We start from the raw sequence: 19,390 nt of genomic DNA on the forward strand, positions 1-19,390 counted from the left end.
AAATGGACTGACTGGTAGAGAAGGTTGTTGATTTTGATTCTTCATCTACTATAGCTGGGGCTAAAGAGGTTGTTGTTTTTTTTTATCTCTGGAAAGTTTCTTGCAGATGGGAAAGACAATTGTTCAGTTCTGGGAAAACACTGGGGGATGTATAGAGTGGAAAGTACTAAGCAAATTGATGTACATTCAAGAGAATAATTCAGATAGACAAATCAATAGTACAAAAATTACGTAATCATGCAAAATTAAACTTTTGTTGTTGTTTTAGAGTGAGATTATAATGTTAAGCGTATCAGCTTTTGACAAGTGAAGTAATAAAACCAGTTGTGTTCCAAACACTTGTTTTTAACTAATTGCCAAACTAGATAATCTATTCACGCTGAGCTTAGATTTGACTGTAGTTCCCATTCACATATAGGTTGTATCATCATCAAAATCAGAGGCCAAATATCCTCCAGAATTAAGTAGGGGTGGTATTGGAATTTCCAGAGCAAAACTTATTCTTTGAATGATGGATGAGATAGTGTGCTGTATAAATGGCTCATTACAGCTACATTTATATTAGCTCAGGATCTGAGCTGCAATCCGTGTTCATAGTTGAACAATCAAATGATTTGGACATTTGTCCAGGAAGTGCTACGTGTGAGTATGATGAAAGGCACATTGCAGCATCATGCTCTTGGCTTGTCTTAAGAATTCCATGCAGCAACCTTGAACTTTCTTATTAAATACTTGTCAGTGTGTCATAAACTCATGAAATAAGAGGAAATGTGTTGTAGGATTTTACTGTGCTATTACATTAATTATTTCAAGGCCCCACTGTGCCTTGTGATCAGTACCAGAACAAAGAGCTTATAAACTAGATATTGGGTAAAGGCATCAGGTGGCCAAAAAGTGAGGTAAGAAAGGTTTTATTTTTCTTTGATATAACAAGCCTCAGCAGTCTCTACACGAACACTGCCTACAATTTCTTTTTCTTTCTTTCCTTTTTTTTTTTTTTTAGGTTGATTATTTTTCTGGCATCCATTAGGCAAGAAGTTTAAGTTTCAGAAGCTGAAGGAGTGCGAGTGTCACCTCCACAGAGGTAACAGACCCAATAGGCAATGTAAGCTAGTGTTTCTGGCTCCTGACATCCACCTCCTGTGACGCATGTGAAGATGTCTGGGAAATTACAGGGTAGATATGTGTAGGAGCTGTCTGGTTAAACACGAGTAGTGTTTGCAGTGGGAAAGTGGGGGAGTGATGTGGACAAATAAAAGAGATCAAAGAAGACCTCAGTAGGTGTGATTTGAACTGAACCAACGAGGTCCTGGTTATAATTTTCAAGACCAGAAGATTGTGGTAGCCAGGAGACAAGTTGCTCATGGGAACCTAAAGGCCGGATTCATTTTAGTCATGTATGAATAGGTGTCTGCTTTGCTAATCATGTAGGCTCCCTTTATGGAGAAGGATGAATGACATGAGGCAAGGTGCCTCTCGTTTTGTCAGCTCCTTAGGGAGGAGATAGATATGCTTTCATCCAAGTGAGATGGAGGTTGATTCAGAAGCTATTGAGGGGGAAGGTTTATAAAGAAGCTGCAAACTTAGGTGGTATGAAACAGTAGTAAAAATATTGGATTAACTGTAATATTCTATGTGAAATTCAGGCTCTGTTGTGCTTGCAACCCAACCTGCAGAAGGAAAACCTGTTGCTTATTCCCACTTGATTCTGTTGTCTGTAACACTGTGGTCTTGACCATAAAGCCCTCAACAGTGCAATTGGTATGTGTCTTAAATTTTGGGTGTGATAAATGTGCTTCATTGAATTGCCTTTGCAGCAATCAGACAGTCCACAGGAGATACACTGTGTTCTTCATGAGGCTGCCCCTTCCCTTTCCTTTCCCTTTCCAAACTAGCTGGATACTGAAAATGATGGAGAATGCAGAGATCTGCCAGTATTGATGCTGAGTGGGGTATCTCTGCTGCATAGGGTGTGTATGTCTGATGTGACCTGGGAAGCAAAAAGTCTCATAGGGGTGGCTCATAAGAATTCTCACCCATTTTGTTCTTATAACTGTGACAGCCAGATCACTGACACCTTATCCCTCACTTAGAGCCAAAAAAACCCCACAAACAAACCAAAAAACCCAACCACATTGGCTTGTTGTCTTAGAACTCCAAACCTATTTTGTCCCCACCCTGAATACCCTGAATTTAATCACTGTGACACAGTCTGTTTGGATCTCTCAAATTTACGGGACAATGTACTCTGTGGTTTAAACTTTATTTCATAAGCTCATTAAGAAATACAACAAACAAACACAACAAACAGGGGCTCAATCCCCTTTTGCCCAGACTGGTCTGTCACATGAATTCACTTATTCACCATTCAAGTCATAAGGTTTCATAACTTATAAACCATAACTCTTAATTCATGCGCTTCCGAGCAAAAAAAAAAAAAAAACAAAAAAAACCCAAAACAACCCAAAACCCACTTAGTTACTTAGTTATCTAGCTGGCAGCGAAAGTGCTCATCCCTTCTATCTCTGGCACAGTGCAGGCATCCCCTTTATCACACCGGGAAGCAGGAGAGCTTCAGCAGTGCAGCTGCTGTTGATCTGCTTCAAAATCCTTTGGGGTGAGCTGATGCTTTATACCTTCCATCTTGGAGTTTGGTCTATGCCATTTTCCTAAGTTAGCAGGTTCTGAGGAAACTGCCAGACAAAAGATACTGGCTGCAGGAGACAGCGATTTGCAGGTGACACTGGTGCATAATGGCCCTTTAGCTCTTTCTGGCCGCCTGTCCAGCCTACGTGGTGCTCTCCTTTGACTTAATGGTGCTGTTCCCAGCACTCATCAGGCCTTAACAGGAGCTGGGTTAGCCAAAATCCGAGCAGAAGTTGAGTGAACTGTCACGCTGAGCACACCAGAAGTATTTTAAAGGGGTTTTATAGAGGTTCAAGGGTACATTCCTAGCTCAGAATTTTGGATCAAGTTGTAAGCTGTGGTTTTTTAAAGTAATTTTTTAATGGTGAGGGGTGTGATAAATTACCCAGTTGTTTGGGCATCCAGACGTATTCCAGAGACAGTCCAATTTATTCCTGAAATATGAGGTTAAATCATCATCAGCTTTCTGAACTTCACTGACATGTAATAAAACATTATTCATCACCCAGAACAGAACACTTGAAATGTTCTATTTAATACATTTTTAATAATAGTGGAAGCTAAACAATTTATCTGCGGGGCAGTTCTTAAACATGGTGGAAGTGAGGAAATATGATGTTCAATATAACTTATTCAAGTTATGATTTTGAAGCTGTAAATCAAAAGACAAAGGATTAGGGTGAATAATTCCTCCTGGAATAGCACTCAAATTATTGAACTATGACAGCTATAGAATGCATTATTGTTAAGTATGTGGTGACTTTTCTTAAGACAAGGTGATGTGCAACCTGTGTGATTTGCAGAGGAAATCTTGCGAGTCTAGCACTCTCCTCTGGTAGCTGAATAGCACCTGCAGGACCATTTCTCCTCAGCCCTTTAACAGTTCTTGTGCCAGTCTCTGCAGAAAAATAAGCAATTGATACTGGGAGTCAGTGAATTTCAGCTGCATTCTGTTAATGTGTAGGAAGTTAGTGAAGCCTGGGAAGCTCTCTGAAGCTGTAGGTATGGTGTACATGTTTTTTCTTAGAATGTTCTAATTGCTGTAAAACCTCTGTGTAGAGTGGTGGACCTTTGCTTAAGGGTATGTTTGGAGATTCAAGGTATCAAGACTTCCCTGCTTGGCTCTGGCACGGGCTAAATATGAGAAGCTGGTCTTTGCATTCCTGCATCTTAAGTACTTGTCTTTGAAGGGGAGGAAATGAGTCTTCCTTTCTTCAAGTTCTGCATATCTCCTACTGTAAGCTGCCTGGTTCAGAGGCTCTCACTGTGTGTTGGTGTAACGTGGGACATAGCAGACCCTAGATTTTGATGGGAAACTACATTTTCTGTAGAAAATAATTTATATGTAGGCAGCCTCCAATATGATTTAGACATATCAGTTCTTATGAAGGAGCCCATCGATAGCACTCTACTTTTTTTTTCTCCTCAAAACTCACTAGTTATGGATGGAGTATTCAGTAAAACTTTAAAAAAATAGTTAACCTCAATTCTAAAAACTAAAGCTCAGATAGAGAAATTTTGAAATTCCATCCTTGTTGAATCCCTCAAAGCAAGGGTTTGGGATTATGAATCCTAATCCCTTTATCATCCCCGATTTGGTTATTATTTTGTGTAGTCCCAATTAAGAGCTAAGTACAAAGCATTTATATATACACATATAAAGTGATCAAAAAAAAAAGGAACAATTGTATTTGAGCACTATTTTATAGGCAAAAGAAAAAGAAAGTTAAAAAAAAAAAGTTGTAACTCGTTTGTGCTTATTCTCTGGCGAAGAGATGGCTTTGCCTAGAAGTGGTGAAGCTCCCAAGGCATGGATAAATACTAGGCATGAGGTGGAAAGGTAATGCCGTAGAAAGAGACTGCAGTCAATGTCCTGGCTGAGTTGTGTCTATATGAATCCCAGGGGGAGGGTTGGACAGAAGGAAAGAGCAAATTTTGATTCTGGAATGGTAATTTGAGGTTCTACATGTTACAACTACATGTCTCCAGATCTTGATCCTATATCTTTACTTTGACCTCACCCTGGATTTGTGTTAAGGGAGATTTCATTGTAGCATGTAAAATTGGGCCATTTTGTTCCCACAGCCCTTGAAATCAAGGTGCAGGGCCAGTACTTGTTGCAGTCCTCAGTGTGCAACAAACTGCTGCAGGTTTCCTAGTGATAGGAGGATACTTCACCACTTTGCTTCATGAGTGGGTATAGAAGTTGGTAACAGTCATGTATATATTAAAAAAGGGGAAGGAGGTGGGGGAAAGAGAGAAGAAAACCCTGTCTTCTCACTCATCAGTGAACTAATCAACCAAGAACAATATGATGGGAAGAATCCTGAGCCCTGTGTTCCCCAGGCAAGATCGTATGATCCAGTAGATGATCAGTCTGAATAGATGTGACATGCCACTATGCGTATCAGATAATTGAAAGAGCTGGTACAACGCATGTTTGTATAGCAGTCGATTTCAGTTGCTTCTAGTTGGTATACATACTGTATGTATAGTCGATATACATGCTGCATGTATAGTGGGATATACACGGTTATATGAATAAGTGGATGAATAAAGACAGTATGTCTAGTATGCTGGAAGCCATAGATGAAACTGAAATTGAAGCCATTCTCTTCGTTACTAAGAAAAAGTAGTATGGTATCACAGTGCAATTTCTGTCACTGGAGTAATACCACATAAAATGCTTTAAGTGTGTAGATTTGTGCTGTTGACATAAAAAAATCCTAGAATAAATACACTGTAGTCTGTTTATAAATAATTGTATAAAAATTTTAAAAATGGGTATATGAAAATGTCTGTCCAAACCTGGCTCGTTTACTGCATATTGTGCTCAGGAAGATCGTAAGCACTCAGTAGCTGGCTTGCCTGCTTAATAAGGGCTTGAGTCTTCCCTGCCCCTTTTTCAGTCTTGGCTCTACAATTAAGAATATGAGAATGTAATTTTTAACATATTTCTACTGAGGTTTTGGTTGTTCTTAATAACAGGTAAAGGTGGGGTTTCTGTTCTGTTGCTGTTTGTCTGGGGGGGCGGGTGTGCTTGTTTTTACCGTTGTAGCTGCTGGATAGTTAGTCACTATGAAGGCTTGTGTAAGTGAGTTGTATCCATCATTGACCAGGACATAGGTATAACCTGGTCAGTGATGGATACAATTCATCATTGTAAAAGGTGTTTCCTTTACACTATGTAAAACAGTTGTTAATGAATGTACATCAGTAAACATGTTTTCCATGACTGTTAATGCTTGGCTGTCAGAAGACCATAATATTGTGAAAAGATCTGCCACTTTGATCTGCTTGGCCTTACAAGATCTACATCAAATTAAAATGGTAAGAGTAGGATTATAAGACTGACCATTTGCTCTAAAAGTTTGAGTGAACCTAATGCTACTATTTAACATGTTTTGGTTTGTGGATTATTTTTTTTTCCCCTTCTCGCTTGATTCTTGGTAATGGAGCCAAATTCTTTTGGATTTTATGAACTTGACTCCCATTCCCCTGCCCCTCAGAAAATCCAGGAGTGACATTATAGTTTCATTGAAGTGCATGGGAAAGCTTCTACCGTCTTCACTCAAGCCTGAGATTAGTTCAAATTATTATTTGAATTTCCTTTCATTTGATATTGTGTTGACTGCAAGTACCTGTATTAAGTGCAGCATTTCTTGTTCATTATGCTTTCAGTGCATGCACACTACATGCAAAAACATTTCTAGCATTTGAGACTGGAATGTGTATTTCTCCTGGAATTTATAGGAAACCAATTGCTATTAACCATTTGTTGAGGGAACGTTGAAATCTCTTTTTCCTAGGAGCCATCATTTGAGATGCTTCCGTTGACTGGGAAAACAATAATATTTGATAGCTTTCCTGATCCTTCAGATACCTGGGAAATAATTGAGACTATTGGCAAAGGAACGTACGGAAAAGTTTTCAAGGTGTTAAATAAGAAAAATGGCAGCAAAGCAGCAGTCAAAATTTTGGATCCTGTTCACGTAAGCTACTTAAATTACTTGGTTTGTGCTTATTTAATTGTAAGTGAATTTATGCAGTCTTTTTCTTTTAATCTAGGTAGATCATTTGCATTAGAAGTGGTAGTGAAATAAACTGCTTCAACCTGCTGAGTATGAGGCTAGCTATCAATGCATTTTTCATATCGTGAGTGATCTTGGAAGCGGTTGTGTATGGTAGAAGTCAGAAGTATATCTAAACTTTACTTTTGCTTTTGGTTCCCCCTTGTTTATCTCTTACTTTCAGAAGCAGAGCCGATTATTTTCCTTTTCAGTACCAGGAATCCTAGTTTCCTCTACTGTTGTTCCCTTTCTTTTTTCCCTTTTTTTTTTTTTTTTTTTTTTAAGATAACTAGCCAGTTACATACTTTTAAGTACTTTAGATGTACCTTCAAGCATCTATTTTAAGTACATACTTTTAGCTGAGTTACATGCTATGAGTGATACTTTAAAAATAAAATAGCATACTTTCTTTTTATTGTTACTGTTGGTTCTGTGTTTTCAGAATGTGCCAAAATATGTAGGTATTACAGAGGGATCCATCTTTTCAAATGGAAAATACAAAGCCAATAGCTCCTACACACAAAGCACCAGGTGACTGGGAGGTGGAATTATTATGTTGTAGAGTATGTTTTTGTCCTCAATAACTGACATTTATTGGGTGGCAGATTAATGCTCAAAGGGTAAGGAAGAACATTAGTCTGGCTTGTAAAGGCATACCCCACTGACTTCAGTGGTGCTGCGTGTGGCTTGGGATTTTTCTCGAGAACAGTAACCTGCAAAACATGGACAAGGAGCTGTTCCTGTTTCAGATGGCCCCTTTGAGCTCATCTTTTGCACTTCCAGTATAGGGTTGTGAGGCATGTGCTTCCATTTCACAGCTTCTGGGCAGGAAGGGAAGAGCACACCGTGCCACGTGAAACGCTGCAGGTCTGGAGCTGCACAGCTACCTAGGGTTCTGTCTACCCCTGCATATCACACAGTGTCAAATTATGATCCTGTGGCCTGTAAGTCCATGAAATGTGCTTGTGAAAACACCATCTTGCATTATCTTTCCTGTATTTCTTGCTGATCTGCTTTTTATTTCAGCATGCTTTCAAAGCAACAAAAAGAGGCTCATCTCAATTCAATATCACGTACCTCTCCCAAAGTAAACATGATTTGCAGCCAAGCGATAAGGATCTTGATCAATTCAAATGCATTGGAAACTCTATTTTTGACTCTGTTGCTTTCTGTAAACAAGGTTCTTGTGCTTACAATGAATAGGCAGGACTTTCTTGCAGTTGGTGTTCATCTAAATGCCTGTATGGCAGGAAATGCTTCTGCTTTCATCTATTTCACGAGTGTTCAACAATGATTCTTAAGTGGCAACTAGCTATGGCAGGGATTACTGAAGGCATCGGGGAAACTTGCAATGTTATGTACACTTTGGAGGTTGTAGGAAAAGGAGAAAGGATGATGACAAGAAGAAAGAAGAGGTAGTAATGCTGATGCTAGAGGAAAGAGAAATAGATTAAGTAGGAGAAAAGGGAGTAGAATATAAAGAAGACAGAAAAATACAGTGAATAAAGATGCAACGTAAGAAATTAAAGAAGAGAAAAGGTATAAGTGATGAAAACAGATTACTTATTTTAATGAAAAAAAAAAAAAAAAGTCAGTAATGCCATCAACATCACACTCCAAGACTTGAATATTTTAACTGAATATATTTTTTTATTCTAAGGATACTATTCTGCTTTTCCCCCTCCTATTTACAGTATGTCTGGAGTAGCTGCTGTACCTACATGTTACTGTTAAAATGGCAGTCCTGTATTAGAAATAGGGTGAAAGCAATAAACTAGTTCTTTTTGTTTAAACTGAAAGTATTATTAATGGCTGCAGAGGGAGCCATTGCAGTGAAGAAAAGGATACTTTCTGTATTCTTTAAATTTTACAATTTTTTTCTTTGAAGATGCTTTCAGAATTGTGCCACTTGAGAGGTGGACTGAAAAAAACAAGAAGAAATGTGGTTTTATATCACTTGGTCTAACTGATATTTCCAAATTAAACTGGGAAACTACGTTATCATGGGTGATGTGAGACTGAAATAAGCATTTCATGTTTAATCCTTTAGACCTCTCAGATTATTTGTGTTGAATAACAGCTCAGCTTTTTGAAACTGAAAAGAGAAAGTGGAGGTGTTGAAATGAGAGTATATGAGATGGAACTGAGAATGCTCTTAGTCTTGTCCTCAGGGCTATAAGTAAATATCATTGTACTTTAGGGCTCTTAGGCAAATTATCCTATGTCTGAGTTCACATGAAAATATTCCCTCTGCCATTTCTAGAAGAGGTACACTTATGCAGGTAAATATGTTAAATTCAACCAAATATTTCAGGTTTTCTTCCTTAATAAAATACAGAGGAAGATTTCTGGTTTTAGTATGCACAGAATGAATATTGTATTCATTTCATTCGCTCTCTTTTAATTTCTCCTTATAATAGTAAAAATCTCATAAAATCTAAGTACCGCTCAAGAGACGGAAACCTCTGTTAAATCACCCCAAGGCAGCCAGGGGTATTGTATGTTCTGTGTGTAGTTTTTTGACTTCCGACTCTTTGGGTTTTTAGTGGGTTTTTTTGCTTTATGATCTGTCCTTTTGTTTTTGCCGGATGTGTTTTCTCTCTTCATCCCTTCTTATCTTCCACTCTTTCCCTTTCCTTCCTCTGCCACCTTCAGTATCTTGGTTCTTTCTTCCTTCCTTGCATCTCTCTTTTTTTTTTTTTTTTTTTATTGGCTGTATTCTTTGTTGTGCATATGGGAAAATTAACTTAAAGCGAGTTCCTCCCTTTTTTGAAAGAGGAAAATTTCTGCTGTTTTTCAGCTACTCCAATAAAAAAAATCTCTAAACCCCTTCCTTGTGAGAAGACTTATTCATGTAATTTCAATATGAAAGTTTAATGGCCTACTTCCTCGAGATTCTGGTGACAGTCAAAGTTCTTTGAGACCAGTCAAGCTGGTCTCAAGACAAAAGGCTGATATGAGGAACTTGAGTTGGATTTAGCATTGGAGAGATCTGTATAAGAAACAAGTGAGCAAAGTCCTCTTAGGGGCAGATGCCTTTGGTGGTGAACAAAATGAGGAGTGTCATTCATTGGGAATACGAAGCATCCCTTTTCTCTGCCGTGGTCACTTCTATTTGGCAGTGGTGAAACAGGTTTTCAGCACCGAGTAGGTGCTTTTCATTGATATGAAATCATTCATATGGATAGCAGAGTTTATAGGTAGTGTTCGTCTAGAACTGATTTTTCATTTCTATTTCTTTTTTGGTGGGTATAAATAGCAAATTGTATTTTAAATGTTTTAAATCTAGAAACGAGTATGTTTAACATTTTTCTTGAGATCTAAACAATGGGGGAAAGCAACTGCAGCTATTCTGCCTCTACCTGTGGCTAGTATGGATTGAATATTTTTTCAGCATGACTGAAACACAGTCTGATAGTGTCCCTCAATAAGCAATTCCACTGCATAGGTGGAAGGAGTTACCCGAGTCATCCAGTCCCCACCATTGCTAGCATTCATGGGTGGTCTGAAAGAGCTTGCACAGCTCCTGGTGCGTGTGTTGGCAAAATTTGTCTTCATCTCTCACCTCCAAATAGATTTCCATTGCTGTGTAAGAAACCCGAGGTCTGTAACAAAAGACTGACAAAAAGCCCCAACTCTTACAGCTCAGTAGGAGAAGCCAGAGATATCACGGATGTCACCAATTTCTATGATAGTAGAAAATGAGAAGAATTCCCAGATTATTCTAGAAAGTGGGATGATAAATGAGTAAGGTGTGGCTGCAGTCATATTTGTTTGTACACAGAGGGGCAGAGAGGTAATTCCAGCAGCACCATCTCTAGCTGGGGACACCCTTGAGACGAGAAGTAACATGTGACTTCCAGAAGCATCTGCATAGCTACCCACTTGTGGATTGCACTGGCTTTGTCTTGAAATGCTCCTTCCCAATTCTCCTGAGGGCTTGCTGTGTCATACCCCATGTGTTCATTAGTTATAACTGATAAAGTCCAAATAAAAAAACAGGTGACTGTTTTGTACTGAGTAAACAGAACCAAGCTTTGTAGCCCTGCAAATGGTACATTCACGTTCTGTTTGGGTTTTTTTCTTTGTATTATTTCAAACTACATTTGAATAGCCAAAAAAATGCTATATGCTGGTTTTTAAAATGGCTATCACTATTTATTTGTTAACCACTATGTATTTCTCATTTGACACTAGGATATTGATGAAGAAATTGAAGCAGAGTACAACATTTTGAAAGCTCTCTCTGATCATCCCAATGTAGTCAAATTCTATGGCATGTACTATAAGAAAGATGTGAAAAATGGAGACCAGCTTTGGCTAGTTCTTGAGGTAAATAATTCAGAAAAATAAGAGTTTTCTCTCAGTTGGCATTCCAATGTTGAGTGTAAACTCAATGAATGAGATGCAAGTCATTTGTTTGATGTTTTCTTGAGAGTGATTGCATGTGAAGGGATAAATGCTGTTGTTTAGTCTTTTCAGTGTTCTGAATTAATGGTCAGCTCTGAGTTCAGCATTCTTACTTTGATATTATGCTGATAGTGCTATGCCTTCAGAATTAGGATATAATTTCTAATACAACTTCATAGGATTTGCTACCTAAAATCTTTCTTTGGTGAAAGGCTTGTCATGGGAATCTTCCTCTGGTAGAATTTCTTTAAATATGACTAAGATATGACATAACAATTAAAGAAACCACTATGATTACTTCTTTTCTAAATGAAATGATAGAAATTAATTAATTGAATTGCTTTTTTTTGTGCAAGTAAATGCACAAATAGATAAGTAAGCCAATAAAAACAGGCTACTGCCCAAACACTCTTGAAAGCAACAGGATTTCCTCAAATGGAGTCAGAGCAAGGTAAGGCCTGCGATTTGTGTGTTTCAGTCTTTAGTTTTGACTAATCTAGGAGCAAAGAACTTGATCATTACTGTTTTCATAGATTCACTATAAACTGTTCTGCAAAAACTTCCTCCTCTCGCCAGAGGAAAATGAAGAATGACTCTGACAGGAATAGTGTGCCTTTCATAACAATCAAGGCTGTTGCTGATGTTTATCAGTGTTTGATAAGGTTGAGATTGAAGAATTGGTTGTATTTCATGATTTGTCAGCTGAGTGAATACAAATCTCCTGCCAAATACTCAATGACACAATGGTATGTAGTCCTGGAAGCAAGCTCTTAAAAAATGCTTAAGTTCTAAAAGCTTTTCCAAATTCTTCTGACTTGCATTGGAAGTTTTTAAGAATAGTTTGCATTGGAAATCATAATAAATTATTAGGTTAGACTGACATCAGAAGATGTCAGTTCTTTGTGCAGTGAGCATCTCTGAAAACCTAGCTTCTGTTGTGTCTGCTGGGCATTTGAAACTCCATCTGTGAAACTTCTGGCCTGTAAAGGGTGGATGCCAAACAACTAGGATGGAACAGACTGTGAGGAAACAGTCAAGTGTTTATATTTTAACTTTTATATTTCACATGGATTTATTTTCTTAATGTGAAAAACACAAGCCTACATCTGGAGTATAAATTTTATATTTACTCTTCGCGTGCCAAGCTGTACATGTGCAAGGGTGTTGTGGTTTAACCCCAGCCAGCAACTAGGCACCACGCAGCTGCTCACTCACTTCCTCCCCACCCAATGGGATGGGGGAGAGAATAGGAAAAAAAAAAAAAAAGTAAAACTCGTGGATTGAGATAAGAACAGTTTAATAGGACAGAAAAGAAGAAAATAATTATAATAATAATAGTAAGATGACAATAATAATAATAAAAGAATTGGAATTTACAAAACAAGTGATGCACAATGCAATTGCGTATCACTTGCTGACCAATGCCCAGTTAGTCCCCGAACAGCAATCTGTGCCCCCCTGACCAACTCCCAGCAGTTTATATACTGGGCATGACATCATATGGTATGGAATATTCCTTTGGCCATTTTGGGTCAGCTGTCCTGGCTGCGTCCCCTCCCAACTTCTTGTGCCCCTCCAGCCTTCTTGCTGGCTGGGCATGAGAAGCTGAAAAATCCTTAACTAAGTGGCAACAATCGAAAGCATCAGTGTATTATCATCATTATTCTCATACTAAATCCAAAACATAACACTATACCAGCTACTAGAAAGAAAATTAACTCTATCTCAGCCAAAACCATGACAAAGGTCTAGTATGGAGTGTGTAGAACAGTCTTGGATGCTTTCTGTCACTGCACATGTAGATCCATGAATACAGTGGATTTCAACTGGTGTGTGTACGTGTAGATATGCATAAGTAGAAAAATAAATTCTAGTAGTGACTTTGGTGAAGCTTTCCTTTTAATAAAAATACCTGTGAAAGAAAAGTGTCATGGAACAGATTCCTCTGTTGAAGTGTCACCTTCCTTTCAGCTTGTATGCAGCTTTACAGGGCCATTGCATTTTTTTTTTCACAGTAGCTATTTAGGTGTCCTACAGTTTATAACAATGAAGGTATCTTCATCATCTCCCTTCTGTTGTGGTTTTTTTTTGGGGGGGGGGGGGGGGGAGAGTTAGCAATATATTTGTGGCTAAATTCATAAAGGTAGGTGATTAGTCTTTACTTTAGCTTTCAGAGACCTCTGTTTCCGTTGCCTTGGATTTTGGGTTTTTTTTTAATTTATTTTATTATAAAAGAGCATTTTTACTTCAGAACTGTTGCTTCCCCTGAAGATGGGAATCCATTCTTGAAATTTAGATTTGCAGAGTTTGATACCAAGGAGATCTTTCTCATCTCCTTCTCTCAGAAAAGTTATCAACTAATCCCTGCAAATTCTGTGTGGTGCTCTGAAATGGAGATGGACCTTTTGCAGTCAGCATCTAGCCTGTAGATACGTTCCCAAAGACTGGAAGGCCAAACAGTGTAGACCACTGCAGCTTTTCTGAGGCCGCTTCCGTAGTATCTGAATGCAAAATGATGTCACGGAGGAAAAGTAGAGAATCAAATGCAGACTATTGTGCACTGTAGTATTCTGGATTCCTGCAAAGCTGCATCTGCCAGGGAGAGCTTACAGGAGCAGCGGGGTATTGAAAGCAGAGCTTGTTGCTCTGCTCTGCTTTTGTGTTCTGTGATGGGATCTGCGAGCAAGAGGTTTTGGAGGAAAAGTTTCTCAAATTACACTATGAATGGGATTAGAGCCACCACTGTAGTTTACCAACAAAGTTACGCTCTGGAGTGTTTGAATCCGTATATGTAGATGTTATTAAATCATTTTTTCCTAGACAAAAAAACCCCTCAGCTCTTTAAGGCACATCCCATGCAATGTATCAACAACAAGCCAGTCTGGAAAGAAAGATTGTTGCCAGGTTCCTTTTCTACTAATTCCATCTTCAATATTAGTTATATGTACTGTACTGTTCAATTCTTATACCTTTGTTAGTATATACAGTGTGATGATTTTTGACGTATCCCATAGTTTTTGGTAGCTGTTTTGTATTGCATTTGATCATGTTTGGGTTTGGGGAAAAGAGGCTAATCAGGTTTGAACTAGGTTAAGGTAAGTGGCTGAGGTACAGTTTTGAGGCCCAAACTGACCAAGTAGCTAAAAAGAGTATCCTACAATATTGTTAAGGATTCTTGAGAAATTTTAGTCCCGAATACTTGAATTACCATAAAATCATCAGACCTCATAACCTTGGATGGGTTTATAATGAGACTATTGCAATCTTGGTATGAAATATTCCACCCCACCTTCCATCTCTGTTTTACAGAATGAATCTATTCTTACATGATTTGGTACCTGTTGAACCTGTACTCTCAAATTCTAGGGCAAGATAGTTGAACGTTCCATTTTTAACTAAAATTGGCACTTTCATTTGCTTCTCACTCTAAGGCATATGTGGACAATGAGGCACTGGATGTTCACAATCCAGGTTGAATGTATTGTCCTCTGACTAGAAATCATTAAACCAGATGACTATCAAGATTTATTTACCTACAACTAAATGGAATTTGGAGCTGACCTGTTAGTGTGGGTCATCTGATAGTTTCTGTGTCTATAGAAGCCAAAACCAGTTGCTTCAGAATGATGGAAATGATCTGTTACAGAATAATCCTAGGTAAACATGACATCTCTTCTGAATCTCTTCACTTAACAATTGCCTAATAGCACGTGCCTTCATAGAAAGTTTTCCAATTTGAAGTGAAATTCCTCATTTTCTACTGAACACTTGGATTTCATTTTCTTTGCTGTATTTCTCTGTCTCTGTGCTAATGTGCAGATTACCTAACTGATCTTGTAAAGCATTTTGAAGTTGCAGTGCTGTGAGCTAGAAAAAGGCTTCTGAGGGAGTAAGACTTATTGTTCATTAATTTTTTTCTGTTAAAATAAACACATACTTTTTTGATATAACAAAGTATCAAGAGATGTGTAGTCAATCTCGTACTTTGATTTAACCTTTCAGTGTAGATCTAATCAGTTAAAAAACATGCATAATGATTACTTGGGAAAATAAACAACCTTTTTGCATAACACGGTTCTGCGTGTGACAGTATAATGCAGTATTTGTAGAAGTGTACAGTTACTATGTTGTCTTCATCTTAACACATAAGGACCTAAATCTGAGACTAGTATAGAATATGAATTTTAACAAATTATTAAAAACTAGAGGAAAACTAATAATATGAGAGCTTCTAGCATCATTAGCATTTTTTGGTAAAAGTAACCTAACTTTCTCAGTTCAGCATTTTTAAGGAAACCGCCTACAGGAATGAATGTGAAACAGGAATACATCTGTACATAATAACAGTACTCTTGACTCTCAGTTCAGAAAAGCCCTTCTCTCTGTAGGCTGCACTCGGATAGGCTGAACAACTGCCCTGTGTGGATACTGTTCTAATCACATTTATAATAAAGAATATTGCTAGAGAGAGGATTCTTGCCAGGTGTATTAAGCCTTGTCACGTGTGTCCAGAGATGCAGGCAAAAGAAATAGGCCTATTGAGTCTGCGTTGAAAAGAAACCACTTGAGTATTATACTTGGGATGAATCAGCTTAGCGGTTTCATGTCAGCAGACATCAGCATGATGACACAGCTAAGGCAGAGTGTGCTATAGCCTGTTTCTTTCTGCTCTGGATGTTAGTTCAGAAGGGAGTAGAACTGACATAGTTGGAAATCACATGATGGAAGATGGAGCAGGAAGGTAAATCGCATCAGGCCCTACAGGCGAGCATGTAGGTCAACAGCAGGTGGGGAGAAAAAGTGGCACAGCCCTTGCCTGAGATGTGGTGCAAAGAACAACCTAGTCAAGGCTGAGCGAAGGCGGAAAATACCACGGCAAGGTAAATGGTAGGTCTTACACAGCTTTTACTCACTACTGTAAGCTAGAGTCCAAGAATCACGATGCAACATATTTCTATAGTTCATTTCTTACATCAATTAGGTAGAACTTTAAGAAGCATCTCAGTCCATTTTCAAAAGACACATAGTTATGCATGCCATATTTGAGATGGATTTGGGTTTGTGAGTCACGTAAGTAAGCTAGTGTATTTTATAATTCTCAATACATTTTTATGCTTAGGAAATAGAGGGAATATCCATTATTTTTATAGTAAAAAAAAATAAAAAAATAAATTTGTTTTCATGAGTTAAAACTTAGCCTGGTAGGGTAAAAAAGTTTGGATGGAGTGACCTCCCACCTAAAAATACAGTTTTGTAATACCAAAGCATTTTGTAGAAAACTCTCCATTTTTTGAGAGGTGTATGTCTATTTCTGGCGAGGTAGAGGGAATTGCCAGGAAGTTATAGAAATAAATCCCTTTGTGCTGAATGTCAAGATGACTGTCAAAGCATTCTTTTTAGGTGTTTTGGTTCTCCTAGCACGTACGTGAACATTTCAAGAACATTTGCAATGCCCTGCTGAGTTAGACCAGTGGCCCATGTAGCACAGAATTCTCCCTCCTGTGGTGGCACTAGAAGATGCTATTTGGGAAGAGTCTGTCCAAGTTTTGCAGTCCATTTCCCTCATGCTCTCCAGCAACCATGATTGTTGTACTAAGGATGTCTCAGACTATTCTATTTAGTATCCATTTATGGACACAGTAAACCTGATGATAATACTGTCATGCTATACAGTATCCTCTTAGAGCACGCAATTTTAATTTTTGTGTCACTATTATATACTTATTACTGCATATAATATTCCACATACTAGAATATAATGTTTTAAACATTATGAAAACATTTCCAAATCAAAATATTTTTCAATGTGGTAAGAAATTTAGAATCCTGTTAATTTGAAAAGAAGGAATATGTTACAATTTGCAGTGGACTTCAAGCTCTGTTTTCTGATTAGGTACTTAAAAAGTATCTTCACAAACAATATTTGAGTAGCTAGTGCAATCTGTACAGGTGCTGGCCGTGCACAATCCAGACTGAAATGAATCTGATTCATGTTTGTTCTCATGTAGAACCTTTTCTTATTCTAGTGTAATCTTCATCAGAGAAGTCATGTGAAAGTGTAGAATAGCTTGTGCTTGCAACCTGCTTCTCTAAAGAAGTGGCATGATAGCCTTTTCCATTCCCTCAACCTTATAATGTGGGAAAATAAATGTGTTAAATCAGTAACTTGTATCATTCTACATTGTTGCAGGCAAAGTGGTATACTTTGAGTTCAATCTTCTGGATGTTTCTTGAGGGTAATTGAACCTGCTAACCAGACACTGGTAACTCAAAAGTATTACAGAGAGATTATCACGAACGATTATTGTGATCCAGTTGGCAGCTATGTTTGCTAATTTAAAATTTGCCTGAAGTGATTCAAATCTGTTCCTTAACTTTGATCTTTTAAAGTTAAACGTCGAGGAAAAAATTTAAATGTACAAATATTTAAATTATCTTTTTACATCCTTGGGACGCTTCTATTTGTGTTGCTTTTTTCAGAAAGAACAAAACCATTAAACCCAGTAAACGGAAGCTCTCAGGAGTTTGAATTAAACTGGAACACAGAAAATTGTAGTGCTTCAGTTCTCCTGGTCCTCTTTTTGCAAGCATAGACAAAGTACAAACCCATGGTGTGGATTCCAGTTAATCTGAGTGAGGACACTGTAGCCCCACGTGGAAAAAAGGAATAAAGTGCCAGTATACCAAACTGCCAGCCTGCTGTACCAGGGTAATGGCAGTTCATTGCTACTGGATTCCTTCTAGTGGCTTGCCTGGCCTGGGAAAGCTTGCACATCTAGCCAAAATGCTTGTAACAGGGTAAGAACTGTGAGAGAACCTAGCTGACAAAGGCTGATGGTGTGTGATAAGCACAGGGTGGCAAACCAGTGTAGTTCCTACGCCGTTACCAATTGTAAGGGCAGTTGCAATTGTCTGGTGAGTCACTTGCATATACTGAGTATATAACAAGCTGAGATCCGCTGATATAAGTCCTTTCTGGTTTTGTGCAGATCCTTTAGAAAGATTACTGTTCTTGAAGTTGCCCAGAGGTGGAGAGCCCAGCACAATGCGTAGAGTATCAATTACTCACTCCTTTCCAATCCTAAAAGTGAGCCTTCATAGCAGGGAGCTTACATCAAAGCTTTAAGCCAAATAGAACAAATGGATTTGGAAATGGAGAACCAAGGGGATAACAGAAGTCAGTTGTGATCTCAAGCAGCTGCAAGTATTTGTCAGCATTGCAGCACAGGAGAGAATTATTAAGGAGGATTTGAAGGAGGATAGCGGTGTGGTTTCTGTTTGTTTTGGCTGCTCCTTCAAAGCAGAAAGGAAAACATGTTATGCCTACAGTCAGCTGGTGATGGATGCCAGAACTGCGAGTTGATCAAGGATAGAAGTCAATCTGTTGCTGCCTAAGGAAAGGTATTAGGACTGCTATGGGTCCTGACAGTAAAAGCAACTAGCTCATATCTGATCTGATTGAGAAGAGGCAGCCAGCACAAGGGTTCAAGGGAAGAGGGGCATGGTCAGAGTTGGCTGATTAGGGATAAGAACTCACCAAGGCCAAGAAAAGTTGTTGCAGTAACTCCTAGGTAAAATGAAGAATGCTGAACAATACATCTGCACTGCTGCATCTGGCCTGGAGTGAGTCTGGTGTTTGGAGAGAGAATTTTAGTAAATCAGATACTTCTAGATGCTTGCAAATGTTAACTGTGGTCACAGAGAGAGCCGTAGAATTCATGAAATATGTATAACTTTTCCTTACAGATTCATAAGTGAACAGTGACAACACAATTTACATATGTGTCAGAGAAAAATTAGTATAATTAATACCCAAATCTTGTGTGGCTAATAGTTTTGGATCCTTTACTGACCTACTATACATGGAAGAGTTTCTGATCATGTTGCTTTTTTGACATTGCATGTAATTCTAATGTATGGTATAATTCACTGAAGTGCATATTTTTTTATTTTTTCTTTTTTTTAAATGAGAAGAAATCACCTGCTTTGTTATATAATGTCCTATCTGTGAAGTATAGTTATGCATCTAAAGAAATATCAGTCTCAGCAGGTCCAGTTGTGCTGGGGAAGGGAGATTTTTTTCAGCTGGGGAGTTGAGATACTAACAGTGTTATTCTAGGTTGTAGTGTGGTTTGCTACAAAAGAGGAGCAACCACTGTCCAAAGTAAGATCTAGGTATTGGTATTTTTAAAAAATTAGGCTAAAATAGCTAGAAGCATAAGGTGAACTTCTAGGATCAGGACAATCATAACAATGTATTATGA

The 19,390-nt window shown here is 38.2% G+C and overlaps 1 protein-coding gene across 9 annotated transcripts in view; it reads left to right on the plus strand.

The window, feature by feature from the left end:
* MYO3A (myosin IIIA) overlaps nt 1-19,390 on the plus strand; it is a 146,014-nt gene that overhangs the window by 24,531 nt on the left and 102,093 nt on the right. For 7 of the 9 annotated variants that reach the window (XR_007505795.1, XM_049798246.1, XM_049798245.1 and 4 more), the window contains exons 2-3: nt 6,456-6,638; nt 10,914-11,048. Coding sequence is in view for 8 of the 9 variants with exons in the window: in XM_049798246.1 (XP_049654203.1) it covers nt 6,471-6,638; nt 10,914-11,048 (303 nt within the window). In the remaining variant the exon portion in view is untranslated. Of the gene's footprint in view, nt 1-1,002; nt 1,106-6,455; nt 6,639-10,913; nt 11,049-19,390 lie in introns of those variants that run through there. The other 2 variants (XM_049798243.1, XM_049798244.1) reach the window with 2 other exon arrangements.

The sequence above is a fragment of the Accipiter gentilis genome, chromosome 4 (assembly GCF_929443795.1).
Source record: "Accipiter gentilis chromosome 4, bAccGen1.1, whole genome shotgun sequence".
Taxonomy (NCBI): Eukaryota; Metazoa; Chordata; class Aves; order Accipitriformes; family Accipitridae; genus Astur; species Astur gentilis.